The sequence below is a fragment of the Bos javanicus genome, chromosome 8 (assembly GCF_032452875.1).
Source record: "Bos javanicus breed banteng chromosome 8, ARS-OSU_banteng_1.0, whole genome shotgun sequence".
Taxonomy (NCBI): Eukaryota; Metazoa; Chordata; class Mammalia; order Artiodactyla; family Bovidae; genus Bos; species Bos javanicus.
In genome coordinates, this window is record NC_083875.1 from 70,020,361 (window position 1) to 70,048,019 (window position 27,659).

Sequence of the window (27,659 nt, forward strand, 5' to 3'; positions counted from 1 at the left end):
AGGGACTCTCAGGAGTCTTCTCCAACACCACAGTTCAAAAGCATCAATTCTTCAGTCCTCAGCTTTCTTCACAGTCCAATTCTCACATCTATACATGACCACAGGAAAAACCATAGCCTTGACTAGATGGACCTTTGTTGGCAAAGTAATGTCTCTGCTTTTCAATATGTTATGTAGGTTGGTCATAACTTGTCTTCCAAGGAGTAAGTGTCTTTTAATTTCATGGCTGCAATCACCATCTGCAGTGATTTTGGAGCCCCAAAAATAAAGTCTGACACTGTTTCCACTGTTTCCCCATCTATTTCCCATGAAGTGATGGGACCAGATGCTATGATCTTCGTTTTCTAAATGTTGAGTTTTAAGCCAACTTTTTCACTCTCCTCTTTCAGCTTCATCAAGAGGCTTTTTAGTTCCTCTTCCCTTTCTGCCATAAGGGTGGTGTCATCTGCATATCTGAGGTTACTGATATTTCTCCCGGCAATCTTGATTCCAGCTTGTGGTTCTTCCAGCCCAGCGTTTCTCATGATGTACTCTGCATAGAAGTTAAATAAGTAGGGTGACAATATACAGCCTTGACATACTCCTTTTCCTATTTGGAACCAGTCTGTTGTTCCATGTCCAGTTCTAACTGTTGCTTCCTGACCTGCATAAAGGTGTCTCAAGAGGCAGGTCAGGTGGTCTGGTATTCCCATCTCTTTCAGAATTTTCCACAGTTTATTGTGATCCACACAGTCAAAGGCTTTGGCATAGTCAATAAAGCAGAAATAGATGTTTTTCTGGAACTCTCTTGCTTTTTTGATCATCCAGCAGATGTTGGCAATTTGATCTCTGGTTCCTCTGCCTTTTCTAAAACCAGCTTGAACATCTGGAAGTTCACGGTTCACGTATTGCTGAAGCCTGGCTTGGAGAATTTTGAGCATTACTTTACTAGCGTGTGAGATGAGTGCAATTGTGTGGTAGTTTGAGCATTCTTTGGCATTGCCCTTCTTTGGGATTGGAATGAAAACTGACCTTTTCCAGTCCTGTGGCCACTGCTGAGTTTTCCAAATTTGCTGGCATATTGAGTGCAGCACTTTCACAGCATCATCTTTCAGGATTTGAAATAGCTCAACTGGAATTCCATCACCTCCACTAGCTTTGTTCGTAGTGATGCTTTCTAAGGCCCACTTGACTTCACATTCCAGGATGTCTGGCTCTAGGTGAGTGATCATACCAAGTGATGGGCTAGTAACAAATCAGTATCTCCTAACCCCCTGCAGAGGGTGCAGCACTGTACAAAGTTCTGTGGGGAATTAAAGATGGGGACCCCTCTGCTCTTGAGGAGACTGCTGTCTAGCTGGGAAGAGAAGCAGGTGTGGAAATAAATTAGAGGGCAGGGAATACCAGTAAAAGTGGGGAGACAGTGAGTGTGGACAAGGAAAGCTGAAGGTGAGTAATAGAAGCAGCTCGTAGCTCAAACATGGAGACCAGCGGCTCTGCACAGCCCCGAGGGCCCTGCTCCTCTCTGGACCCTGGTGGCCTTGCATTCATCCTGTGAGCCTCTGACTATAGGTGCAGCTGTGTGGACTGCACACCACCCACCCCTTTTTCCTTCTCATCCCAGCAGTGCACTGGCTTTTCCTCAGAGGGACCTGTTAGATTGGATGATAACGAATAAAGAGCATCAGCGTTTCAGTTGGAGTTGTGAGGCTGTGCTTTTCCGAGGCAGAAAGCATGGATCAAGGAGTCATGAGCAGTGAGAACGTGACATAGCACGTTTTCTTGAAGAAAAGGGAGATAGGATGGATGGTAGTCAGAAGGGAGTGTTGTTTTAGGATGCGCAAAGTGTAGGAAGGTTCGTGGGCTGGACGAGCTGGCAGAGAGAGCGAGCGTGGGTAACGTGTGATACAGAGGTCCCCGGATGGTGGGCAGCAGTGAGCTCCAGCTCATGAAGGAAAATCTAGTCCTGCCTAAGGGGAGGGACACCTTCTCTGAGATGAGGCAGGAGGTAAGGTGAGTGGAGAGGTGAGTTTGCAGGTAGGGGTCAGGAAGTTGAAGTTGTTCATATTTGCAGACTCTGCCTTTCCCCAAGAGGCAAGAGGTGAGGTGGTCTGCTGGGAGGGGGAGCTGGGAGTTGAGGAGAGGGCCAAAAGTTTGGAGCCGTAGCTGAGGAGGTGAGAGATGGAGCTGGTAAAGGGTAAGTCCAAAGAATACCAAGCAGTGGGGGCCCAGCCACACTTAGAGACCACGAATGGGGTTTTCCAAGATGGTACAGTTCAAGCATGGCCATTGATGAGCAATCGGGGTGATGGGCCATGTGGTCCAGCTGATAGAGAAGCAAGGTAAGTAACCCCAGGATGAAGTATTGGGAGAAATCAGAAGGATCAACACCGTGGAGGTCTCTAAAGTTGACAAGGTGTTAAGGGAAATGGGGGAGGGGGGTGTGCTGGCGCTGAGTGCCCTGGAAGAAGGAGAGGTGGCCACCAGCACCAAGAATTTGTGGGTGACGGCAGAGCCTTGTGGGGAAGGAAGTGAGAACTCATAGATCTGAGAAGGTCAGGAGAGGCCAGCATGCGGGTGGACCATCCATGTGTTTGCTGACATCACCTAGGATGGTGGCAGGACTGGAGTGGAGAGAACTGAGTCAGGGGCCAAAGTCTTCTGTGAATATGGAAGCCTGGCAGGAGATCAGAGGATGCTAGCTTCGCAGGGGGCAGAGGAGTTGTGGCCAGATGGCCTCAAAGGTCCATGGGGTACCTGGGAGGGCTGCTTCCATAGATGCTGCCAGGCGAGGGCCAGCTTGGAACCAAGCAGCCAGATATCCCCAGGCTGGATGGCTGAATAGAAAACAAGCTGTGTGAGCCTTCAACTCATTTCTAAGTAGAAGATAAGAGAAGCAAGAAAGGAGCAGGTGGGACGGAGGAAATGTCTTCCTTCCTTTCTTCATAGGGGCTATTAGAACCCAGGGGTCCCCACTGATCCCCTTCCCTGCCTCACCTCCCCACAGCGGGCTGTGACCACAAGGTGACATCCAGCAGCGGCACCATCACCAGTCCCAACTGGCCTGACAAGTACCCCAGCAAGAAGGAGTGTACCTGGGCCATCTCTAGCACCCCTGGGCACCGGGTCAAGCTGGTAAGGTGCCACTCCCAGGCCTGCTCCTCCATGCCATCTACCCATCACCTACTTCCCATCAGCTCCAAAGCCTCACGTCACTCAGAGCACCTTAGGCTGGTGACTGGCTGAGCCCACAGGGCCGGCATCCCTATGGGAACTGCAAGTCTGGCCTGGACAGAGGCCCTTTCCCCAGCATCATGTTGGGGTATACCTGCCATTGCCCCATTCCTAGGTCCTCCCTCTCCCCATCCACCAGCAGTGGCCACTGTCCTAAACTGGGGTCCAGAGGTCTTGGTTTATTGCCCACGTCTCCTGCCCTTGGCCATATTCCTGATTCTCTGTTCTCCCTCACACCCTCCAGACTTTCATGGAGATGGACATCGAGTCCCAGCCTGAGTGTGCCTACGACCACCTGGAGGTGTATGACGGGCGTGACTCTAAGGCCCCCGTCCTGGGCCGCTTCTGCGGGAGCAAGAAGCCCGAGCCTGTCCTGGCCACTGGCAACCGCATGTTCCTGCGCTTCTACTCTGACAACTCCGTGCAGAGGAAGGGCTTCCAGGCATCCCACTCCACAGGTGAGCCCACTGCAGGCCAGGTGCCCTCATGCAGTCATTTGTCCTGGAGGCATCTGCTGATTCTGGTCTCAAATGCAGACCAGGGTCTTGGATGGTGGGTTTACAAATAGCTCCTGAAGACAGACAGGCCCAGCCCCTGGCCACGTGGGGAGACAGCATGTCCTGAAGGCTACTAAGCTGATTTCTGCCTCAGGACCTTTGCACCAGCAGTTTTCTGGCTTGAAACACCTAAAATCATCTTCCCTTGAATCATTTCTCTATCTCATTATTTGAGACTCAGCTCAAATGCCTCCTCAGTATAGAGACCATCCCTGCCCATCTAATATAAAGCAATGCCCTCTTCCTTTTTTATATATCATTCAGCTTTATTTTCACCAACGTGCTTATTTTCACCAACTGGAATTATCTTATATATTTGTTTACTTGCTTATTATCTACTCTCCTTGCCCCTCTAAAAGTAAACCTTCACAGAGCAGGAACTTTCTGTCTTGGCCCTGCTGTCTTTGTAGCAACTAGACTAGTTCTTGGCCCCAGTAGGTGCTCAAAAAATATTTACTGAATATTTTTTAAAATATTACTGAAAGCAAAGTAAGCCTTCTGGGCAAAGGAGGGGAAGTTCTGATTTGGGGTATGAAGGTCAGAAAACAGGCCAGTAACAACAAGGAATAGAGAACCCAGAGATGGGGAGGGAATCTACGGAGTCCCTAGTGGCAGGACACTTGAGTGTGCAGTAGCCCACCCACATCCCACCCCCCAAATCCACTCATTCATTCATCCTACAGACATTCATTAACATGCAGCATGTATGTGGCAGCATCCTGAGTGTGGGTCACAAAATGAACGAAGCAGACAAACCTCAGTCCTTGAGGGACTTACTCTGCATCTGCTCGTTCATGTATTCAACAACTTTTTATGGATCCCTGGCCCCCTGCAGGGGACTCAGAGGGGCATGGGGAAATGAATCAGCCATGAGCCCTTCACCTTGCCCACCTGGGAACCCACAGCCTGGGGATGAGACGGGACCCAGACAGATAATTCCAACAGAAGACAAAACACGATCAGGGCCTTGCTCTGGGTGTGAGATGATGGGTCATTGCAGGCAGGGGAGGAGCCCAAGCACAGCCACAACTCCAGATAGCTCTGGGTGTACACAAGTGAATGCAGATCATGTAGTGTGGCTAGAGCAATGGGCATGTGATGACAGCAGTGAACTGGGGATGGTGTGGCTACAGAGAAAGGCTATAGCCTGGTCCTGCGAGGCCTGGGATGTCAGGCCAGCCGTGGCCTCTGGGGGCTTGGCAGGCTTCTTGGAGTCTTAAGCTACCTGTTGGGGAGGTCCCAAAACTGATGGATCCACAGCCTCTCCTCCTTCCTTTCAGCTCAGGCCATGCCCACCTACTTCCCTCCCTCCCCTCAACCCCCACCGTGAGCCCAGGTGTCCCGGAGACCAGAGGACGTTCAGAGAAGGTGTGGTGTACACGGATGGCCTTGCCCTCGTCTGCCCCTCCCAGCACAGGGTCACACACTGGAGGCCCGGAACTCCATATGGCTCTCAGAGTTGCTATGTTTGGCCCACATTGTGTTTTTTAAAAACCTGAGCCAACATTTAAAAATTAGGAGTTTTCACATAAAACCCAGATGGACATCTTCTCACTTAAGAACGGGAGCTCTGGCGTCACAGAGCCCGCATTCTTCCATGACAGCTATCAGCTGGAGCAAATTAGCAACGTTCTCTTTCAACAAGTGCATCCTCCCTGGGGCCTCCAGGGAGAACGGCCTTTCACCTGCTGCGTCCCTGGGCCTCCGTGGGCATCTCTCCAGAGAAAGAGCAGCAGAGCACTAGTTCCAGGCCAAGTCCTGGGCTGGATCCAAACCCACCTATCTCTAGCCATGTGGCACTGTCCCAGGGCCTCCATCCGGCCAGGAGGGCTGCACGTGGGGAGGGATAGTGCCTGGGCTACAACTGTGCTCCGGGGCGGCAGCTGACCTTGTGTCCCCCTCCTCCCTCTAGAGTGTGGTGGCCAGGTTCGGGCAGAGGTGAAGACCAAGGACCTTTACTCCCATGCCCAGTTTGGTGACAACAACTACCCGGGGGGAGTGGACTGTGAGTGGGTCATCGTAGCCGAGGAAGGCTATGGTGTGGAGCTGGTGTTCCAGACCTTCGAGGTGGAAGAGGAGACCGACTGTGGCTATGACTACATGGAGCTCTTCGACGGTTATGACAGCACTGCCCCCAGGCTGGGACGCTACTGTGGCTCAGGGGTGAGGCCCCCACACTCCTCACACCTCTCACCCCAGTGCAGGGACCCAGTGCCTCTGTAGACATGTGCAGCAGCCTCTGCCTGGCACTTTGCAGGAGCCAGAGGTCCAGGCTGGTGGGTCTCCCAGCTCACAAAGGCCCACCCGGCCCTGGGCCATCCCCACCCAGGAAACAAGGTTGTTTCTGGCTGACGCTGAGGTTCCTGCACCCTCTGGGATAGACCCTACCCTGACCCAAGCCTGCTCAGCACCACTTCAGTTGGGTCTCCAAGGCAGTTTGCATTGGAGTTCCCTCTGCCCCCTCATTCCCTTGCCCTGGTCCAGAGGCAGCTGAGCAGGGCCCAGAATGAGGGCAGAGGCTGGGGCAAGAGCCAGGGCCCAGGGCTGAGCTGAGCTGCGCTGGGCAGTTATCCTGGCCGAGCCATAACAATACCCTCATCTCTTCCGCTGCCAGTTTCTCTTCTTGGTGACAGGCCAGCTGGTCCCAAAGCATATTGGTGCTGCTGTCCAAGCAGACACTGAGCATCATTTCTTGGTCCATAAAATGGTACTTTCAGAGGCAGTGGGCAAGAATTTGCTTGATAGGGTTTTAACTAAGGTCACAGGAAAACCACAGAGGTGGATTTATTTTCCTCCAGGCAGAGCCTGTGAATTCTTTGGTGTTTTTTTTTTTTTTTCCTGTTCTTTTTTAATCCTCGCTTCCTTCAGAGAATGCCATCTTCCTCTTCCCATTCTACATACCCACACACACTTTGGCACATGTACTCACACTCATATGTACACTCAGACATGCCCTCCTGCCTATCACTTCCTGCTCCCCTGCCTCTCATGGCCGTGCTCTAGGACAGCCTGGGTGCCCCAGAAAGGGTTAATCTTCCCAGGAGCTGCAGCAGCTGCTGGACCCAGCATTGGCTAGTGCAGTCTCCCTTTAGGAGCAGAGCTTCAGCCTTTGTCAACTGGCAAAGGATTGGGGGGACAGAATTGGGGGGATGGGGACATGGAGCACACAGCCCCCTTGCCAGCTGGGCTCAGCTGCTCTGGATCCCTGGGCTACCAAGCGAGTGCCCCCCTCACCACTTTGCCCTTTGCATCTCCCTTGACCTGACACCTTCGGGTGAGTCACACACCAAATTGGGTGTCCCCAGGTGGCTTCTTGCAGAGACTGCCATCAGGCTGGAGCCAGCAGGAGGGGACTGGGGAAGGAACCCAGTTCCGTCAAGGCTTCCTGGCATGGTTGCTGGAAATATCCCCAAGGTTCTCGGAAATGATCCTTTCCATGCCTCGAGGGCCAGGGCCTCCGTGTGCTGATGCTCCATGGGCAGCTGCTACTCTGAGCGCTGCACACAGAGGCGAGGAGGGGCTTGCAGGAGCCTCAGAAGGGGCATCACCTGGAGCCCACCATGGCCTGCATCTGAGGAGGGGAGGAGGATAGAGGCCAAGTCCAGGTCTGGGGGATCCAGCTGTCCAGTCTTCTCCAAGAGACAGGCGGATTGCAAGAAGGCAGCTGACAAATTACTCCCTTTGCAAATCCCTTTGCAAAACTCTGACACATCCATCCTCTTATTTGTCTCCCCCGCCCCTGCCACCTCCACCCACCTTTCTAGACTTGGAGAGCAGAGAGCATTTGCTCCTTCCTGTTTGCTTTTGAGGGGAGTGAGGCCCAGAGAGGGTCAGTGCATTGCCTGAGACATCACAGCTAACTAGTTAGGCACTGGGTACAGAATGGAAGTGTGACTCTGAACTTAAGACCAGCCCCCTGTACCTCCCCTACTCCAGCATGCATGCTAAGTCACTTCAGTCATGTCTGACTCTTTGTAATGCCATGGACTGTAGCCTGCCAGGCTCCTCTGTCCATGGGAGTCTCCAGGCAAGAATGCTGCAGTGGGTTGCCATGCCTTCCTCCGGGGAGCCTCCCAACCCAGAGATCATACCCATGTCTCCTGCATTGGCGTGCAGATTCTTTACCACCAGAGCCTGCTGGGAAGCCCTCCCCCTACTCCAAATGCCCCATTAAACTCCAGCTCACAAGAGTCCTCCTCCTGCTTCAAGGCACTGGGGGAACCTGGCGGGAGTCTGGAGCCACCCGCCTCCTTATAGCAGGAGAACTTGGGGAGGGAAACAGCAGTCCCGGCCCCCGGTCCTCAGCCTCATGCCCACCTCTTTCCTCTAACAGCCTCCTGAGGAGGTGTACTCGGCAGGCGACTCTGTTCTGGTGAAATTCCACTCGGATGACACCATCACCAAAAAAGGCTTCCACCTGCGGTACACCAGCACGAAGTTCCAGGACACTCTACACAGCAGAAAGTGACCGCTGCCCTCACACGGCAGGGATGGGAGACCTGCTGCCCTCGGTCACCTGAGCCGGACAGCGGGGGGCGGGCAGAAAGTGGGTACCCCGTCTCTGTCCCCCCTGGTGCCAGGACCTGCGGGCTGATGGTCCTGGTGAAGCTGTCCTTGGGAGGTGGGGCACTGGACTCCCACATGAGCTGCTGCCCCTCGATCCCTTCCTCCCTCGCCCCCAACCCTGGGAGTGAGGGGCCAGGGCCAGGGTGCCAGAGCTTGCCCTGAGACACTTGAAGTGGCCATTCCTCTCTGGGGCCCAGCCCAGTGTGTGAGGACCCGCCCACCTTCCCCGCCCATCTCCAAGCACCCTATTGTGTATAGCCAGTGGCATATCTTCATTGTAATGTATGTTTCCCACCCCTCCCCCTCCCCCTCCCCGGATTTGGTTTTGTTGGAAGCCCCCACCTCCCCGTTTCCTGGGGCGCGAATTTCCGTGCTTGTCCCACAGGAGCCACATGCAGCGGCAGGAGGATGAAGGGGAGGGGGTGGGGGCATCAAGACAGGGCTTCTCTCAGGCCCAGCGGCTGGTCAGCCACACCAGGGCACCCCAGCCAATAAACCGAAAGTGTTACAGCCAGTGTCCTGTGCCAGAGGCTGTCTGGGATGTGGGGATGGCAGTGGAGGGGGGTGGTGAGGGCGCACATCTTCCAGATGTGAGTCTGGGGCCGGCGGATAGCCAGGACACCTGGCCTCGCCGGCTGCCCTTCCTGCCTTGATTCCAGGGCCCCTGAGAGTGTGATTTCACACTGGGGCACACACAGATACAGATGCCTTGCACACTTGAGCCTGTAGGTGCCCCCGTACCTCATAACCCTCCCACACAACCCAAGGGGCAGAACAGAATGTTCTGTAAAGCGGCTGTACAATGGGAAGGAAGGAGGTATGTCAATGGGATGATGGCGTGTGTCTGTCTAGACGGTGTCCAGCGGGGTCTTCTGTCTCTGGGTCTGGGTGGTAGGCTAGAAGAGCCCACCACCCAGACCCAGAGTACCATCATGGGCCAGAGCAGATCCATCAGTCAGCTCCCAGTACCTTCCTTCCTGAAGGTCAGACCCCTGAGTGCTGGCCCCTTGGGACCATCTCTCTTCCGGGAGACAAGAGCCAGACACTAGGCAGCCACAGAGCAAACATTCCAGCTTTGGCTCCCTCTCCCGAGGCAACTCATGGCTGTGTCATGTCTGGCCTCTCCTTCCTGCCTCTGCCTTCTCCCTCCCCAGCCAACCGTGAGGTACAGACCTCAGACCTGTCTCCCCGGAGGCCAGCAGGAGAGAAATCACATCCCTGCTCCTTCCTTTCAAAGGACCCTCTCTCCCTACTTTCCGTGGATCTCACAGGGAAAGAAAACCCAGAGAGGACCCAGCTTCCCTGCCTAGACTGGCTACTCCCAGATTCCAGAGCAAGCCAGTGGTCTGCTCCAAGCCTTGGGGCTCCCTGAGGGCCTCCAGTGGGACTGTGGGTCTTTTCCTGGCCCTAGACTTCTCCCTATAGCAGAGTCAGATGTGCCAGATACTAAATCTGGACTCTGGGGTGGGGGGACCCACCCTCAGGGAACAGTATGGAGTGTTGCATCCCATGCTAAGTCACTTCAGTCGTGTCCGACTCTGTGCGACCCCATAGATGGCAGCCCACCAGGCTCCCCATCCCTGGGATTCTCCAGGCAAGAACACTGGAGTGGGCTGCCATTTCCTTCTCCAATGCATGAAAGTGAAAAGTGAAAGTGAAGTCGCTCAGTCGTGTCCGACTCTTAGCGACCCCATGGACTGCAGCCCACCAGGCTCCTCCGTCCATGGGATTTTCCAAGCAAGAGTACTGGAGTGGGGTGCCATTGCCTTCTCTGGTTGCATCCCATACTGGTCCTTTAAACAATGGAAACCAGGCACATGGCTAGTGTCCCATGTGCAAGTAGGCTGATGTGACCCCATGGCCAGGCTGCGGCCCTCTCTTCTAGTCCTGACTGCAGGTGAGGGAATAGGTGATGGTTGGAGGGCCAGCTAGGTCCCAGGCTGTGATGTCATGACCAGAATGTTCAGCACAGCCCAGAGGACCATGAACAGAACAGAAAAGCCCCCAAACCATTTGAAGCCACCCGGGCATCTCATCTGGACACTTTGCCAACCAACTTGGGCTCAGCTCTGCAGCAGAGTTCATCATCAGTGGTCCCAGCTCCCCTCACCAGCACCCCCAGGTTGCTCTGAAGCTCAGAGGACCACACTCTTGGTACAAGTCACATGTGTGAAGGGAGCCAGGATCCTAGCCCAGGTCCAGTCTGTAGGGCAGAGAGTACCCCATCCTCCCCCCAGGTCAGCACAGCCAGACGCAGGTCAGCACAGCCAGACGCAGGTCAGCACAGCCGGACGCAGGTCAGGACCGACCCACACAGCTGCCCAGGGGACCCATTCCTAGGCTCCATCACCGCCGTAGACTTGGGCCCCTCTAATGAGCCAGGGGCCTGTGCTGGTTGGGCCCTCCATCTTCCCTGGGCCCCTCTTCCCGGAGGCTACCTCTGGGTAGTGAAGGCTGCTTGGGAGCTGGCAGCAGGCCATTGATACACATTCCAGAACTTAATGAATGATTCTCCAGACCCAGCCCATCCTCACCTTCTGGCTGCTTGCAGGCTTCAAGACTAGATGAACCTCAATGCAGCTGCCCAATCGTTCAGGTGATTCCACGTCAGAGGACAGAACCCTTCCAATTCCAACTGTCCCCAAGCCCCTGAGATCCCCCTGAGGTCCCCTGGTCCTGAGTGTGTGGCCAGCAGCAGAATAATTAGAATGATCCTGTCCCAGAGGGTGCTTCCAGCCTGGAAACCCAGGTGGAGATAACCCCAAACCCTGGAGCCCCAGGCTCTCCTCTCCAGGTGCACTTCTCTAACCCCTGGGGGACATAGCCAGCCCTGGCCTGGCAGTCAGGAGACCTAGCTCTGCCTTGCTTCGTCCTGTGATGTTGGCCAGTTTGTCCCCTCTCTGGGCTTCTGCTCCCCAGTCTGTCATCTTTCCCCAGCAACCCTTCCTGTCAGGGTGTAGTCTCCAAGAGTCAGGCTCCTGAGGCAGCTGGGGGCTTCCAGGGCCAACTGTTGGCTCAAGTGCAGATGAAGGAAGGTTGGATACCCCTCACTGCTCCCTCACTCCTTTTTGCCCCTCTCTTTCCCTTTGCTGCACTCTAACCCCACATGCTTCTCGGTCTTGAATGTAACACAGCCAGTTTCTGGACTTCCTGGGCGGTCCAGTGGTTAAGACTCTGCGCTTTCAATGCAGGGTGTGCAGGATCACTCCATGGTCAGGGAACTAAGATCCCACGCACTGAGAGGCATGGCCAAAAGAAGTTTGAAAATAAATAAAATATGATAAAATAAGAACATAGACGATTTCGAATACAAGCTTTCCCATTTGGTGACTGTGTGTCCCTGGGTGAGTCATTTAACTGCTCTGAACCTTGGTTTCTTCATCTTGACCCAAAGGACGATAACAGAGAGAAAGGAAGAGATACACATTGAAGGGAGCCTGTCAAAGTGCCTAGCAAATAGGCACTCTGTAAATGGGTCTTCTTTTCCTGTCATCCGCCGAACAATTCTCCAGTTTCCGGATGACGTGTTTCCTGCGCTAAAAGGAAACGTCTGGGTTCACCAGTCTCCAGTCGTGCGTTAGGAGTTGAGCGCAGAACCGCATCTGTCTGCCAGAAAGGGCAATGCTTATGCCACAGCAGGGCGGGGCTTGCAGGGCGGCAGGCGACATATTTCTTTCTAAGCTGGTAGACTTTCTGGGCACCTCCCAAGTCACACCCTGTGCTTGACTGTCCCCACACACAAGACTGATTCTAGAATCTGTGAAGAGATCTGCTGTCCCAGTTTGCAAAAATAGTAGTGCCTGACTCGGGAGCAGCTAGATGTTTCTCCCAGAGTCAGGAGGCCCCCAACCCAGGCCCCCCAACCCTGCTGACCAGTCTGCTTCTCCTGCTCCAGCTCCCTCCCACCCTCCCAACCCTCCCCTCCCCCATCCCAGGAACATCTGGTTCCAATCTCTTCCAGATGCTGTGGCCAAGCTGTTTTATGGCCAATCACCTCAGCTCAGCTTCCTGAAGGCCTCCCTCCATTTCGGGGAATGGTCCCTCCTCGTCCTCTTCCTTGGAACCCCTACCACCTCTTTTCCTAACATGGAGAAGAGACGCATGTCAGAGCCAGACGAAACTGCGAGGGTCCTTGGAACTGGCGCCTTCTCTCCCACTTCCTTGGAGGGGGCCTGTCATCCATCCAGGATTAAAATAAAGATGCTACTCCAGGGGGAAAGGAACAGATAGGAAATTATAGGTATATGTCTGGGCAGAGGAGACTGCGTATGTGTGTGAGTCTCTGTATGTGTGTATGTGTGTGTATGCATGTGTGTGTGGTGGAGGGTTAGGAGTGTGTGAGGCCATGTCCATGTGTTGGGTGTGTCTGTGTTTATACCTGCACAGCAAAATCCCACCTGTAACCTGGAAGTGCCCTTTGGTGGCCAGCCCCCCACTGTCCCTCCCTGACTGCACTGGAGCAGGGCTAACTTGGAGCCCCTCTGCTGGACAGTGGCTGCCTCAGTCTAAGGTTGTTCTTCACCTTGCAGCTCTCTGTGGTCACCAAGGCTGTCTTCCATATCCAGCCCAGGGAAGCAGTGTGTGTGCGTGTGTGAGTGCACATGTAGACCTCTCCTTCTACCAGATCAGATTAGAGGGACACTGATCAAAAGGGACCCCAGGGCAGACTATTGGACAGGTGCCTGGAGCAATGCCGGAGTGCCAGAGAGTGGCCATCTGGGGAGAACCAAGAAGAGGCTCTCCGAAGGAAACCTATATGCAACCCCACCACCACCTCTGCTTCACCTGGCTTCTTCATCTTCCACTAAGAGGACCCTGGAAGCCAATCTCTTCTCCTAAAAACCCACAAAGGATTTGCAAAAGGAAGATTGAAGCCTGTCCCTCTCGGGGACACTGAAAACCACTCAGGTCCTGCCCAGAGGTGGAAGGATGGACCCTGGAGGTCACCGCCCCATCTTTAGAACCCTGTGCACGCCAAGTCACTTCAGTTGTGTCTGACTCTTTCTGACCCCCATGGACTGTAGCCTGCCAGGCTCCTCTGTCCATGGGATTCTCCAGGCAAGAATACTGGAGTGGGTTACCATGCCCTCCTCCAGGGGATCTTCCCGACCCAGATCAAACCCATGTCTCTTGTGTCTGCTGCATTGGTGGGAGGGTTCTTTACCACTAGTCCCACCTAGGAAGCCACCCTAAAACCCTGGGCTCCGAATATTCCCTGCTACGCCTTTAAAATGAGCTTCCTTGGCACTTTTGACTCCACAGTGCCCCCTGGTGTTATCCAGGAGCTAGGCATGGTCTTGATAGACGAGAAGCTCTGTGGAGACCATCCTGAAGGCGGCTGTGACAGATCTGCCCCACCCCTGTCTTACACTCCCAGGGGATTCCTGGCATACACTGGGGAGTCAGGCAGTGAAATAGGAAGATTCTAGCTTCTAAATCAAATCCAGGGCATTGCTACCTACTGGCTGTTAGACACGGGCAAGCCTTTTAACCTCCTTGTGCCTCAGTTTCTTCATCTGTTAAATAGGAATCATGGAGGGTGGGGGACTAAAGGAGTTGTGTGTGAAAGCACCTGGCTGGATGCCTGGGCACATAGTAGGCCCTCGGGAAGCGGCATTTACCCTTCAGCTTTCCTTCCTGGTGTAAGGAGACCAGGCCCCAAGCTTTGGATGACACATGTTCATTTAGCCCTGAGCCAAGCAGTGTCACGGAGGTGACTCTAATTTTTCTGGAGCTTTTCCACTCCAGCAGAGGATCATTTTAATAAGTCCATAATAACAGATGCAGAGGTGACTCAGATCCACAAACGAGGAGCCCTGCTGGGGAGGGGACACTTGGGCTCTGGGGGAGGGGAACTCAGTGGCTTGTGGGGCTGATGCAGTCCAGGTGGCTGCAGTGGGAGGGGCTCCAAACAGGGGGCCTGTGGACCTGCGTCACGCTTCCAGATTGCTACAGGTTCTCCCCAAAGAGGCCTCAGTTTTCCTATCTGCAAAGTGCAGAGTAGCACCACACTGACCTCCAACGTCCTTCCCAAGCTGGAGATGTGGCTCTGCTTTCAGAGCCCTGGCTCCCACAGTGAGTCCGGAACACCCTTGGAAAGGATTCCAGGTGGCCTGTCCGAGCTCCTCTGACTTTACAGCTTGTCCACCCCTCCCTTCCCAGAGCCCAAGGAAAGGCAGGGCTCTCAGACCATGGTGGTTTATTGATGCAAGCACAGCACAGGTGGGTGTGCCCCCAGCCCAGGGCAGACACAGGGCCAGGGGAGGGGCAGCGGGCCATCCCCTCAGCGAGGGGAAAGGGCCTGGGGCCCACGTCCTCTCCTCCATGCACCTCCCACGGCCCCCAGCCCTGATCCAGGCCACAAAGACAGATGACCACACCATTCCCTGTGGCTACAGAAGAGGCCACCAGCTGTCCCATTCGCCCGCTCACTGAGATATGGCCTTGTTGGCCCGCTGCCCCCTTCTGTCTTTCATCACAGAAGTCCGCTGTCACTGTGGAGGCTGCTCTCCTTCACCTGGCATCCTTCTGCCACCCCTCAAACAGCTGGATGCATTAGCTGACACCTCTCCTCATCACCCACCAGGTCTGCTCGTCTCCACGGTCCACCCTCACCACTCCCATGACCCGTACAAAAGTAGGAAAGAGGTGAAAACACTGAGTGGCCCGGGAAAGACTTCACCAAGAACTCCCCAGGGAAGGGGCTCTCCGCCAGGAGGCTGGCTTCGCGGTGAGGTGAGGAGCCAACAGTGCCGGGGGCGGGGGCGCGAGGTCGGGGGGCGCAGGGAAGCCACGGTCCAGATGACACGCAGGCACAGTGCAGTGGCGGCGCCCCGGCAGAGTGAGCGAGCAAGCGCGCAGCCAGGTGGGGTACCAGGGCCCTGTGGGAACGCCCTCGCTTCCAGTTCCACGCCGGGACCCCTCGGCGTGAGGCCATCCACTCCCAGCTGAGGAAGGGGTCCCTCTGGGTCTCAGGGGTCTCTGGCCCCCTCCTCGACCCCAGTGGCTGCCACTGCACACCCCAGCACTCTGAGCAAGGGAGAAAGTCCGCTGGGATTTACACCATCTCCAGGCAGAAGAAGGGGAACCCCCCCAGCAGCCAGGTGCCCCCAAAGCCAAGAGAAAGAGGGCCCTTTTTTAGAGGGCAGGTGGAGAAGGAGAGGGACGGCTCTCCCCATGCAGGAAGAGGGTGTTCCAGGGCAAGGAATAACCGGGTGGAGTTGGGGTGGGGGGGGGGGTCACAGCTGTGCAGGAGACTATTTATAGAGGGAGAGGGTGGGGCCTGCAGTAGGACGCCCCCAAGGCCCGGCTCGTGGGGGAGGGGGCATTCTGTGATTGGCCCTGAATGGGGTGGGTGGGGCTAAGGAAGAACACGCCCACAGCTCTCGGCTCACCTCTGGAGGCAGGCAAGCTACAGGTGAGTCTTGCGAGGGAAGGCTTCCGTGGGAGAACCCTAGAGGGGCAGGTCTCCTGAGATGGAGGCCTGGCATGAGGCAAGAAATAACAGGGCAGGGAAACCAAAGGAAAGGGGAAGTCTCCAGAAATCCACCCGCCCTCCCCACCAACCTGCTGAAGCTAAGAAGCCTTCCCAATTCGGCCAGGCATGGGCAGGCCATGCCTGCCAAGGGACCACCCTCCGTTGCTTCTAATGCCCTGGGGAAGGGAAGGGAAGAGGGAGATGGATGGCGTGGAGGGAGCAGGGGGGCAAGGGAGAGAAAGCCAGCTCCCTGCGTTTATGCCACCCATCACCACCCTGCTTGCCATCTCTCCCTAACTCCCTGGCTCCCCAGGAGTCCCTAGCGGCCCACGCTGATGTTGCAGGTCTTGCAGCTGGGGTCTTTCTTGGCGTCGGCGGTGGACAGGCTCATCAGCTGGTGCCCGCTGATCTCCCCCAGGGTGCCCAGGGACAGGTCAACCGGCTCCGTGTAGATGATCTCCAGGATGAGGTCCTGGGCATGGCGGAAGACCAGCTCCCCATCCTCCACGCTGCAGGTCAGGAACTTGTTGCAGGCAATGTCCAGGAGAGGCAGACGGTCGCGGCAGAAGCGGTCCCCCAGAGAACCCTTGGGGGCCAGCACCAGGATGGCGTAGTGGTAGGCCGTGTACATACAGTAGAAGTCCGCAAAGTAGAGGTTGGTGCTGGGGTTGAAAAGGCGCTGGGCGGGGATCTGGAAGCGCCAGCGGCCGTAGGGGGAGTCCTGCGGGGGCTGGCCAGTGTTGAACTCGGTATTGCAGCTGAAGAAGACACCGTGGAGCATGCCGCTGGTCGGGGAGCCGTGGCTGCCGCTGTTGTCCTTCAGGTAGGGTTGCAGCATGTTCCCGCAGTGTGTCCTGCCCACCACAGGGGGAAAATAAATGCCATGAGGAAGAGAAAATGCTTTTGGTTAGCTGGACTGAGGCTTGACGGCTGTGGTGTGACCAAGAAGGAAGTCAGCCCAGCTCCCAGTTCTCCCACCAGCTACCGCCTCCACCAGTCACAAATAGAACATTCCAGAAGGCAAGAGAAGGGATGGGGCTGATCCAGCCCACTCCTTCACGGAGGAGAGATTTGAACCTGCCACTCCCCAGCTTAAAACCCTTTTGATGGGGCTTGCACAAAAAAGCAAGATCGGGAAGATCTGGTCTTTCTTGTCCCACCTCCTACCACCCCCACACTCACAGGTAACACCCTCCAGCCGTGCAAGAACCCCACCCCAGGTCTTTCCTGCCTCTGTACCTTTGCAGTGCTCTTCCCTCTGCCTGAACTGCCTTTTCTACCTTTTCCCACCTGGCCTGGCAAACTTCTAACCATCCTGCAAAGTCCAAAACAGGTGTCCCCTCCCTTCTCCTCTAAAACCTTCCAGGGACTTCCCTGGTGGTCCAGTGGTTAAGAATCTGCCTTCCAGTGCAGGGTGTGTGGGCTCAATCCCAAGTTGGGGAACTAAAATCCATGGGCCTCGGGGCAACTAAACCTGTGCACTACAACTAGAGTCTGCACACTGCAAAAAAATATCCCACGTGATGCAACTAAGACCCGAGGTAGCCAAAAAAAAAAAAAAAACCTTCCAGGAACAGCAAACACTTGTATTCAACAAAACTTGGACTGCTTACTGTGTGCAGGGCACTGAACTTTACTCAGCAATCACACACACTTACTACTTTCCATCCGGCTGTACTGTCCCCTTGATAGACTCAGGTTTGCAGGAGCGGGGGCTATGCCTTTATTCTTTTTTTTTTGGGGGGGGGCTACACTCTACAGCATGCAGTGATCTTAGTTCCCTGACCAGGGATTGAACCCTGCAGTGCTATCATGGAGTCTTAACCACTGGACCACCAGAGAAGTCCCTATTCATCTTTATATTCCAGCATATATGGATGCTCTGCGTCTCTCCCTTGCTTGCTGATAGAGGAGCCCAAACTGGGCCAGTGTCCTCCCCACTCACCTACTGCCTCCCTTCTTTAGTATAAACACAGAAGACTCCCTGGGGTCAGGTCAGAATGCCCCACCCCAGCAGACTGCCGTGATAAAAACAGTAACAGCGGCAGCTTGCCCTGGCCCAGCCTTAGAAGGACTTGGAGCCGTATCAGGCAGCGAAGAGTGGATGGGCAGCCCCTGGCCCTTCTGGCCCTCTGGGCCTCAGTCTCCCCATTTGTAGGCTTAGAGTGTTGGATCAAATCACCAATTTTCAGATATGTTAAAAATACTTCAAACATTCAAGCAGAGCCCCTCTTGTATCCCCCAAGGAAATTATACACAGGCAGGCAGAGGCAACAAACCTGAAGCTGCCCTGGCTGGATGATGGGGGTGGGGCTCACCCGGCCTCATCCTCTGAGTTCCTCACTAACCCTTCAGCACCACCCTAGGATGCCCTGAGATCCTTCCCCGGAGCCTCCAGGCTTCCCAGCACACAGTTTGAAGATCACGACCCTTCTTGCTCAGAATCCTCTCACTCTGTGTTCCCCTCACCACCTCCCTTGAGACCAGGGCCTGAATTGGAGGGACAGCTGACCTGTAGCCTTGTGTGCATGCGTGCTCAGTCACGTCCAACTCTTTGTGAACCCATGGACTGTAGCCCGCCAGGCTCCTCTGTCCATGGGATTTCCCAGGCAGGGATACTGGAGTGGGTTGCCATTTCCTTCTCCAGGGGACCTTCCTGACCCAGGGATCAAACCCACATCTCCTGTGTCTCCTGCATTGGCAAGTGAATTCTTTACCACTGTGCCACCTTGAAAGCCCAACCTGTAGCCTTAGAGCTCAGCAAAAGGGAGGATTAAACCCAGGACCTCATTCACTCAGGCTTGTTAGTGCAGTGCCTCCAAGCAGCCCCATTCTGAAGCCCCTTTCCTTCTCTGGAGCCCAACACCCCCCCTCCCCCCGAACCAGCCTGGGATATAGGGCGATGGTGAGGACACCAGAGGGGGGTCTGGCAACTAACAGGGTGGAGGTAACCTCAGAGGGCCAGGGTAGTGGGCAGAGCCGCGGCAGGAAGTCCAGAGCTGGCCGTACCTGGCGTGCTGGAAGTACTCCTTGTGATGGTTGCGGTAGAAGACAGAGAAGCGGAGCATGCGGCCTGCAATCTGCTCAGCCTTCTCCTGTAGCTGGGCCAGGTGCTCCTTGGCATAATCTGCAAGAGTCCAGGTGGGTGAGCTGAGGGCCAGGCGGGGGATCACAGCTTCCCCCTCAGATCACCCACTGCCCCCAGGGTGCAGGGGAAACCAGACAGTCACAGTACCTGGGACCAGAAAGGACTACCTGGCCTGGCTGGGAACTTGGGCAGCTGGAGGCTGTCTGTCCTGTCACCTCAATGCCCTGTGACCAGAGGCTCAGGGCTCTGCACTAGAAAAGGGCAGAGGGCTGCCCAGTTATACAATCATGTCGAGGGACCCAGAGACTGTAATCCCAGACCATTTTCATGTGAAAAGAGAACCAAGAGGCAAAAGATTGAGAGGAAAGAATCTGAGGTCCTTTGGAGAGAGCCCCTCAAATCCAGCAGGTATGAGCCTGTCCACACCACTATATGGAAGTCAGGGGTAATTTCAGGACAGCAAGGAGATCAAACCAGTCAATCCTAAAGGAAATCAATCCTGAATATTCATTGGAAGGACTGATGCTGAAGCTCCAATACTTTGGCCACCTGATACGAAGAGCCGACTCATTGGAAAAGACCCTGATGCTGGGAAAGATTGGAGGCAGGAGGAGAAAGGGGGGACAGAATGAGATGATTGGATGGCATCACCAGCTCAATGGACATGAGTTTGAGAAAACTCAGGGAGATCATGAAGGACAGCGAAGACTGGCATGCTGCTATTCTTGGGGTTGCAAAGAGTCAGACACGACTTAGCAACTGAACAATAACTGAGGGGAAACTGCAGACAACTGAGGGAAAGAAAGGGTTAGGGGCAACGACTCTGCCTCAGCATCCCAGGAGAAAGGAGGAAGGCTGGAAACAGAATGGTAAAACTAGACTGGATGGGCCAGGCCAGAGGCTAGGGCTGTGGGGTCCAGGCAGGGCTGCTGCTCATCTAGACAGCACCTTTGAACGAAGCAGGAAAAGCTGCCCTTTCCTCTTTGCTAATGCAGCCCTGGCCAGGGCGCTGCATTGACAAGAGAAGGAGGAACTGGATTGCAGCCATCCCCAGCTCCCAAGTTTGAATGAACTCCCACTGCATGTAGAGTTCTGGGGTACACCAAGAGACGTTCCCTGCAAGGTGCAGGAGTACCTCCAGAGAGTGGGGTTTTGAAGCCAAGTTAAGGAAAAAAACAGCACTCAAAAGAGAAAGGCAGGTCAAGGAGAGCTGGGGCACAGACCTTGGCAGAGGATGGAGTCAGCAGCTTCTGAGGCCTGAGGCTAAGGATGTTCCTGCCCCTTCCTTATGACAGGGGAAGATCTGGAGCAATTCTCACGTGGACAACAAAAGAATAGAAGATTGTGGGGCAGATCCTGGGTCACCAGTGACTCAATACGCAGAAGCCCCAGTGTCTGTTCATGTTGGAGTTTGCAAGTTAATAGGCAAGTTTGCGGGGCCATTTTCCGAGGCTGAGTGGAGGCTCAAGACAAACAAAATGTGATGGTCCCACCAGTGTCCATCAACCAATGATCAATAAACAAAATGTGGTCCATCCACACAATGGGGTGTTATTGAGCTTTAAAAAGGAAAGAAATTCTGACACATGCTACAACACGGATGAACCTTGAAGACATTTTGCCAAATGAATAAGCCAGTCACAGAAGTGCAAATACTGTATGATTCCCTTCATATGAGATACTGGACTGTAGCCAGCCAGGCTCCTCTGTCCATGGGATTCTCCAGGCAAGAATACTGGAGTGGGTTGCCATTCCCTTCTCCAGGGCATCTTCCCGACCTAGGGATTGAACCCAGGTCTCCTGCATTGGGAGGCAGATTCTTAACTGTCTTAGCCACAGGGAAGTCCCATATGAGATACTGAGAGTTGTCAAATTTACAAAAAGAGTAAGGGTGGTTTCTGGGGCATTTAATGAAGGGGAAAGGTAAGTTGTTTTTTAAGGGGGCATAATGTTTCAGCTTGGGAAGATGAACATTTTCTAGACATGGATTGTGTGCCAACATGAACATACTTAATCCTGCTGGACTGTCCATTGAAAAATGGTTAAGGTGGTAAGTTTCTGTTATGTGTGATTTCCCACACTTATGCTTGCTCCAGGCCAGAGAAGTACCTCCATCCCTTTCCAGAAGTGGTATGGTCAATGCAATTAGCAGTGCTCACATCTGCCTCCTGCATCAGACTGCAGGCTTTGGGGTGGCAGGAGTGGGTCTCATCCACGGTGTCAGCCAGAGCATGGTGCCTACATACAGCAGGAGTTGCTAAATGCATGCTGGGTTAAGAGGAAGCCCCCTCCTGACCATCGCTAAATCAGCCAAAGCAGCCAGACAGCAGAACCTCACCCCCAGTGCAGAACTCGACCGTCTCACTCCAGCCAGACACCAGGTACTCCCCGTCGCTCTGCTTCACAGCAGTCTGCACTGCCACACTGTATTCAGTGCGGGGACTCAGGAACCAGTGGCCTCTCACCGTCATAGGCAGTGGCACAGCCTTGGCAACAAGCTTGGTGGGGACATCCTGAGAAGTGAGGTGCAGACAGAGAGCCAAGAGTCAAACTGGAGGTCACGTCCACCCTTGGCATTCCCCCAGGCCTCTCACTCCCCCAATGGCCACCTTCCTGTTGAAGATAGCCGGAGTCTTAAGGACTCAATGGCTCGGTGCCCTGGCCACCATTTTCCTGCAGAAGCAAGCAGTGGCCATTGGGAAGGCCGTACAGATCCTCCCTGGCCTCCACCTGCTTAACCCCTGATGCCTGTTCTCTTGGGAACGGAGGAGAAAGGCCACTGGGGTGGAGGCCTGCAAAGTTGAGGGCGGTGAGACCTTCATTTTCGAGGGACACCTCGAGAGCGCTGCACACTGCAGCGCCGTCTCCACGGCAACGACAAATGCTGAGAAGCCAGGGAGGAAAGGAAAATATGCCTTCTTCTTTGGGGGGAGGAGGGTTAAGGGGGTGGTGTTGAACATTCACGTCACCGTGGCAACTGGCCTGCCAAAAGACACCCAGATTGGAGAGCCAGTTCCAAAGAAAGAGAGGGTGAGTAACCCACACGATGCGGTCGTCGTGGGAACCAGCTCCTTCCCACCTCACTCTTCCCCCTGCCTCTCTGCCAGCTCGCCAGCTCGAGAAGATAGAAGCCTTCCTCCTGCCCACCCCCACACTAGCTCTAACCCAGGGAAAGGACACCCCAGCCATCAGAGGGCTCACCACGCCATCTCTTTTCTAAACCCAGTGAAGGATAGCCCAGAGGGGGAGGGCAGAAAGGATCACAAGGGCCTGCATGCGTGTGTGCTCAGTCACTAAGTCGTGTCCAACTCTTTGCAACACCATGGACTGTGGCAGGCCAGTCCATAGGATTCTCTAGGCAAGAATATTAGAGTGGATTGCCATGCCCTCCTCCAGGGGATCTTTCCCACCCAGGGATCGAACCCGCCTCTCTTCTGTCTCCTGCGTTGGCAGCCAGGTTCTTTACCACTAGCGCCACCTAGAAAACCACCCCTCAGGGGCCTGAGAACCAAGCAATGGGCCCCACCCCTGCCCAAGGCCCACCCCATCAAAAACAAGGCTGTTTCCTGAGTTAGGGGCTTTGTCAGACCCCTGAGACATCCCCAGGTGTGACGTCTGTGGCCCCACCCTGGCTTTTCCCACCCCGTGTGAAGGTCCAGTCACGATGCTGATAGCGCTCTTCAAGGTATGCTGGGCCCAAGTCGAACACCACACAGACAGTTACCTCCATGAAGCCTCTCACAAGCTGGCATTATTATTATTATTATTATTCCCTTTTTACCGGGGGAAGAGAGAGGTTAAACTTTCCCAAGATTCCCCAGGAGGAGCTGGGCTGGAGTCGGGCCCTCTCTAGGCATTCTGCCGGCCCGCCTCCTTGGAGAGCAGCCTCTGGGAGGAAGCACTCTGGGCGGTGCGCTCACCCGGTGCTTGAACTTGTTGGAGTTCTTATTCTCCTTCTTGTTCAGGTCGATGAAGTAGTGGGTGACCCTCTCCAGGTCACTGTTCTCCATGGTCCAGGAGATGCGGAAGGAGTCGCAGGTGATGTTGCTGACCTCAATGCTGTGGGGCGTGGACAGCAGCTCCATGCTCCCCGCTGGTTTGGCTTCTGTGAGGACTGCAGAGGGGAAAAGAAGCTTCAGTACCTCCCTCCCTGCCCCGGAACCTTCTAGAATGTCTTGCTCCCACCATCCCTTGCCAGGTGGAACCTTGAGGAGCCTTCACTTGTACCTGCCTTGTCGGATCTGATAGGAAGATGGCATGGGGAGGGCTGGAGGGGTGAATCTGAAGGTGGGCTGGGGGGCCCCTTGGCGGGGGCTCTTGGCTCTCTCTTCGGAGGGGTCTGCAGAGCAGACGGCACCTGACAGGTGGCGGAGGCAGTGGGAATGCTGCAGACACAGGGCGGGACAGATTTGCAGCAGATGGAGCCGCGGAGGGGGCCTGCAGCCAGCAGGCGTGAACAGAGAAGGGGGGTGCCGGAGGTGCAGGAGTGGCGAGAAGATGGGCTGAGGGCACAGCAGGCAGGGGCACCGGCAGCCCAGAGGCCTGGGTGCCAGGGCTCTTGAGCCCAGGCCCCCCTCCACCCTGGGGGTGACTCAGCAAGGATCACCACGGAGGGGCTGGGAGCACAGGCACCATGGAGATGACATGGATCCACTGGTGGCAAGAGGGGCAGCAGGCCGTAGCTCTCTTGCACCTGTAACTTTTCAACTCCATTTTTTTCTTTTTCTTTCAGCAGATCCTGTGGTTACTTGACTCTTCAGTGACTAGTTTTTAACCTTTACATCTCTTGCAGGCCAACTACGTGCTAATAATTTCACAAACATCATCTCGTGCAAGCCTCACAATTATTATTATTGTCCCTATTTTACTGATTAAATAGCTGAGGTCGGGGATGGAGGGTGGTACTAAGATGCCAAAGGCCACTCAGCTGGAAAATGATTGGAATGCAGGTCTAATTCCACAGTCTAAGCTCTTTATCTTTAAGCTAAGGTTCTGTCCTCTTGTGTGTGTGTGTGTGTGTGCACGCGTGTGTGTGTGATGCGTGATACATGTGTTATGTGCTTGTGTATGCCAGGTGCTCATGGTTCTACTGCTATTTATTTTTCCTCTTTCCATCCTTCCCTTTCAAGGAATTGCCTTCTCTCTCACCTCTTTCTATCCCTGGCTGCTGTTCCGGGTTTGAAAGGACCACAACATCATCACTCTCACCTGTACTGTAACTGGGACAAGCTGGCTCTGGCCTTGACTTTGGCCTGGCTCAAAGGACCTCTGAAGAACAGGGTGGGGAACTGAGAGGGAGGAGGAGGTGGCGGAGGGGTGCTGTCTCTGGGCCAAGAGCACATGATCAGACTCTGCCCTGGGGTGTGTTCTCCGTCCCCCACAGAGCTCCTGCCTTCCTCAAGCCCAGTGTCAGCACACTCAGATTTCTGGGGTGTCATCTCCTTTTCTCCCTGTCTCTCTCCCTCACCCAGGCGCTAACGGTGAGGGTACCTTGTACCTTCGAAAGCAGGTACTTCTAATTATAGCTCTCATAAGATCCAACCCACACTCTCCTGTCAATTAAGCCTGCTCGGGAGCCTGGCACCTCTAAATTAACCCATGGGCTGCCTGGGTAGCAGGCACAGGGTGAAGAATATGGGTGGTGGCTCCCACCAGTCCTAGGATGTCAGCTCAGTCCTTGCTTCATCTTAGCTTTCCACCCTAAAGTGTGTGCCTGCCTGTGATGAAATGCAGCCAAATGCCGGTGGCTCTGTGTACGGGAATCCTATGGTAAATAAGCACGGTGTTGCTCCCAGGTCCACCCCCGAATCAAACAGAATGGGATGGGCGTCTAGAAACAACTGCGTGGTAATAAAACAGTTGGTAATTCATGGGGACAGGTGTGGAGCGGGGGGCAGTTGCCATCCCTCGGGCTACCAGTGAGGAGCTCCCTGGGAGACACACGTGCCCCCTCAAATGCACCCACACACATGCACCCACACACACCAACGCAGACACACACAAACACATCCCCCAGAGGGCCCAAGTGGCTGTCTCCCACCCACATGGGATGCAGTCTACGCTGACCCCGAGGGCGGACACCCACCCCTGCTCCCTTACTCCTGTTCTCATACTCTTCCCAGAGGCAGGGGCAGCCGTGTTTGGTGGTGGGATCTCCAGCACCTGGCTCTTCCTTTCCTCTCTCCAGTTCTAGGAGAGCTCAGATCTAGCTTTGGGGAGCCCATACTAGCTTTGGGGGTTGACTGTGAGTGACACTGGGAGAACAACAAAGCCAAGAGGACCAAGGATGGGCGTGCACCCAGGTCTCTAAGCCCAGATGATGGGGAAAGGCAGGGTTTGATGGACAGGCTGAGATAGCACCTGAGAAACACCCATGGTCCCATGTAATCCACCCTAAGACAAGCATTTACACACACCCACACGCAGAGGCACACGCACTGGATCTGCCCACCCACACCTACCACACATGGCTGCACACACCTCCTCAGACATCCTTGTCCTCCTCACTCACCTATGCACTAAGGTCCCCTCCACCACCTTCTGCATTCTAAGAATGTCCTACAGCTGGCTCTCCACAAGCTGTCACCTCCACACAAACCCACGCATGTTCACATCCGCAGGCTCTCACACACACGTATGCACACACGCCTTCCCACAAGCCATATTTGGGGAAGAAAGGAGGCCACAGGCACTAACATGCATGCGTGCCACCTCCGCCTTCTTGCACACACGTGTGCATTCACACACACATCAACCTCTGCCCATATTCTGGTATTCTCGCTCACGGCTCCTCCGGGCTCAAAGCCACAGACTTGGAGAATGCGTTTGTCTCTGCCAGGCTCTGCCAGCCCCATCCTTCTCATGCCAACAGGTTTGCGCACCTACGCAGGTGGACCTACCCATGGACAGAGGTTTCTGCCCACTCTCTCCACCTCCATCCCTCCTCCTGCTCCGGAGTTGTGCCTCCCCACCTAGAAACCCTCTCTGGTCGCATGCATTCCCCTCCCCCAACAACAAGCACTCCCACACACATGACAAGTGATATGTCCATCCCAAAAATATACTGCCTCACATCACCCCCAGCCCACACAGCCCCCAAGCTACTCAGATAACTGGTCCCCCACACATGGACCTTACATGCGAAAGAAACGTATGTTTCCAGACACAACACGTGTGAACATAAGTGCAGGCAGACAGAACTATGTACGCAAGCAAGCCTCTAGTCCCCTGACAAGCAAGCACTCAAGCTATACACACTGATGACTCCAGGCCGCCCGTGCCTGTTCAGAGCAGCCACTGCATGCCAGAGGGAACGCGTCCCCCCCACCCTGTCCCCAGTGGCATCGCTGACTGCAGCAGAATGGTCACGGGGTGACAGTGGTGCCCCAGGGACTGAGTCCAGCTGTGAACCCCTTTGCTGAGCGCCCAGGGAAAGGGGGACAAGGTTGTCGTTCCTGGCACTCCAGGTGGGCACCGCGGGCAATGGCGGGACCCTGGTGCCCCCGGCTCCTAGCCCCTGGCCACGTCTCTAGATTGACAGCAGGATGTTCTGGGGAGGAAGAACACTCACCTGGCTCCACCGGGCTCTGCAGAGGGAGATCTGGATGGGAGGGAAGGGAGAGACCTCTGTGTGGACGTGCTCCTCAGGCAGAGGGGCAGCAGCCGGACGTCTAGGTCACAGTCAGCAGCACTCGCTTGCTCCCCTAGCTCCTTTTGCGACTGTCAAGGAGGCTTCTTCCATGCCCCGCCTGACTCTGCAGCGCAACGCTTCTGCCCCCGGAGAGGCAATGCTCCTAGCCGGGAGAGAAGCGAGAGCGAAATCAAAGCGGCGTGGAGGAGAGAGAGGCAGAGAAGGCGAGAAAGAACGAAAGAGCCAGACCGAATCTGGCTCCACCAATGGGATCAGTGGCTGCCCAGCGTCAGGTGACAATAAGCAAGCTTGGTCCCTGCTCGCCTGGGCTGCTGGGAGGGGGGAAAGGGCAGAGGGTCTCTTAGGGAGCTCAGTCGATGTCCTTGGAGACGGTGGCAGGGATCACCTTTCCCACATGCTCCCAGGACCGGCCGCCCCCAGAAGTCTCTCCAACACACCCCTGCTTGGGAATCTCTCACTTGAAGCAGCCCCTAAACTTCAAGATGCTGGGAGAGGGGTGGGGCTTAGCCTAAGGGCTCAGGAGCTCCGAGGCCTGGATTGTGATTGGGGGATGGGGAGGAGGAAGAGTACAGGGAAGAGTCCACCGGGAGTATGCGAGCTGCAGGGGGCAGGCATAGGGGGTTTGTTTACAGTCTGGATTCTTGCTGATCCATTGCTCCATTTTCTTACCAACTCTATCAAGAGCTATCAGACCTGCAGCTCCAGGGCCCCCTGATCATCTAGAGAGAATGGCTGGCTGTGTAAGTTCTCCAGGGAAAAAACAAGAGAAAGAAGTTGTGGGGCAGTGAAGGGATAGCAGAGACGAGGAAACGGGGGTAGGAGGAGCTCACAGAGCTTGGCGTGTTCCCATCTCAGCCAACTCCCTGGGCTCAGAAGAGCCCAGCCCTGAATACCTTGGCCAGAGAGATTATCATCTGCTCTCTGATTAACAGGAAGGTTTTCTATCACTGAGAAAGGAGGACCCCAAGGATGTCATGGTGAAAACACTCAAGGAAATCTGAATCAAGCAACCAACAGTGACAAAGAGTATGCAGGGTGTGAAAAAACACAGACTTTGCAGTCAGACAGATATATATGGTCAAAAATTCTTGCTCTGTCACTTTCTAG

The 27,659-nt window shown here is 54.9% G+C and overlaps 2 protein-coding genes across 2 annotated transcripts in view; one reads left to right on the forward strand and one right to left on the reverse strand.

The window, feature by feature from the left end:
* Nucleotides 1–8,850, forward strand: part of BMP1 (bone morphogenetic protein 1) — a 47,595-nt gene extending 38,745 nt beyond the window's left edge. The window contains exons 17-20 of the mRNA XM_061426923.1: nt 2,987–3,114; nt 3,458–3,671; nt 5,683–5,933; nt 8,104–8,850. Coding sequence (XP_061282907.1) covers nt 2,987–3,114; nt 3,458–3,671; nt 5,683–5,933; nt 8,104–8,238 — 728 coding nt within the window. The 3' untranslated portion in view covers nt 8,239–8,850. The remainder of the gene's footprint in view (nt 1–2,986; nt 3,115–3,457; nt 3,672–5,682; nt 5,934–8,103) is intronic.
* Nucleotides 8,851–14,518: 5,668 nt separating this feature from the next.
* On the reverse strand, nt 14,519–26,981 carry PHYHIP (phytanoyl-CoA 2-hydroxylase interacting protein). The gene is made up of 5 exons (XM_061425832.1): nt 26,472–26,981; nt 22,822–23,015; nt 21,240–21,414; nt 18,823–18,940; nt 14,519–16,667 (listed from the first exon to the last, which is right to left on the reverse strand). Exons 2-5 carry the CDS (start codon nt 22,984–22,986, stop codon nt 16,133–16,135), a joined length of 993 nt encoding a protein of 330 aa, XP_061281816.1. The 5' UTR covers nt 22,987–23,015; nt 26,472–26,981; the 3' UTR covers nt 14,519–16,132.
* Between the last annotated feature and the right edge of the window lie 678 nt (nt 26,982–27,659).

What these genes read in the sequence shown, in the direction of transcription:
- PHYHIP (XM_061425832.1), bottom strand. Translation starts at nt 22,986, where the DNA reads ATGGAGCTGCTGTCCACGCCCCACAGCATTGAGGTCAGCAACATCACC. An exon ending in CCAACAAGTTCAAGCACCGG is followed by an intron (nt 21,415 to 22,821) that starts GTGAGCGCACCG and finishes CTCACTTCTCAG; the next exon opens with GATGTCCCCACCAAGCTTGT. An exon ending in GGTCGAGTTCTGCACTGGGG is followed by an intron (nt 18,941 to 21,239) that starts GTGAGGTTCTGC and finishes GGACTCTTGCAG; the next exon opens with ATTATGCCAAGGAGCACCTG.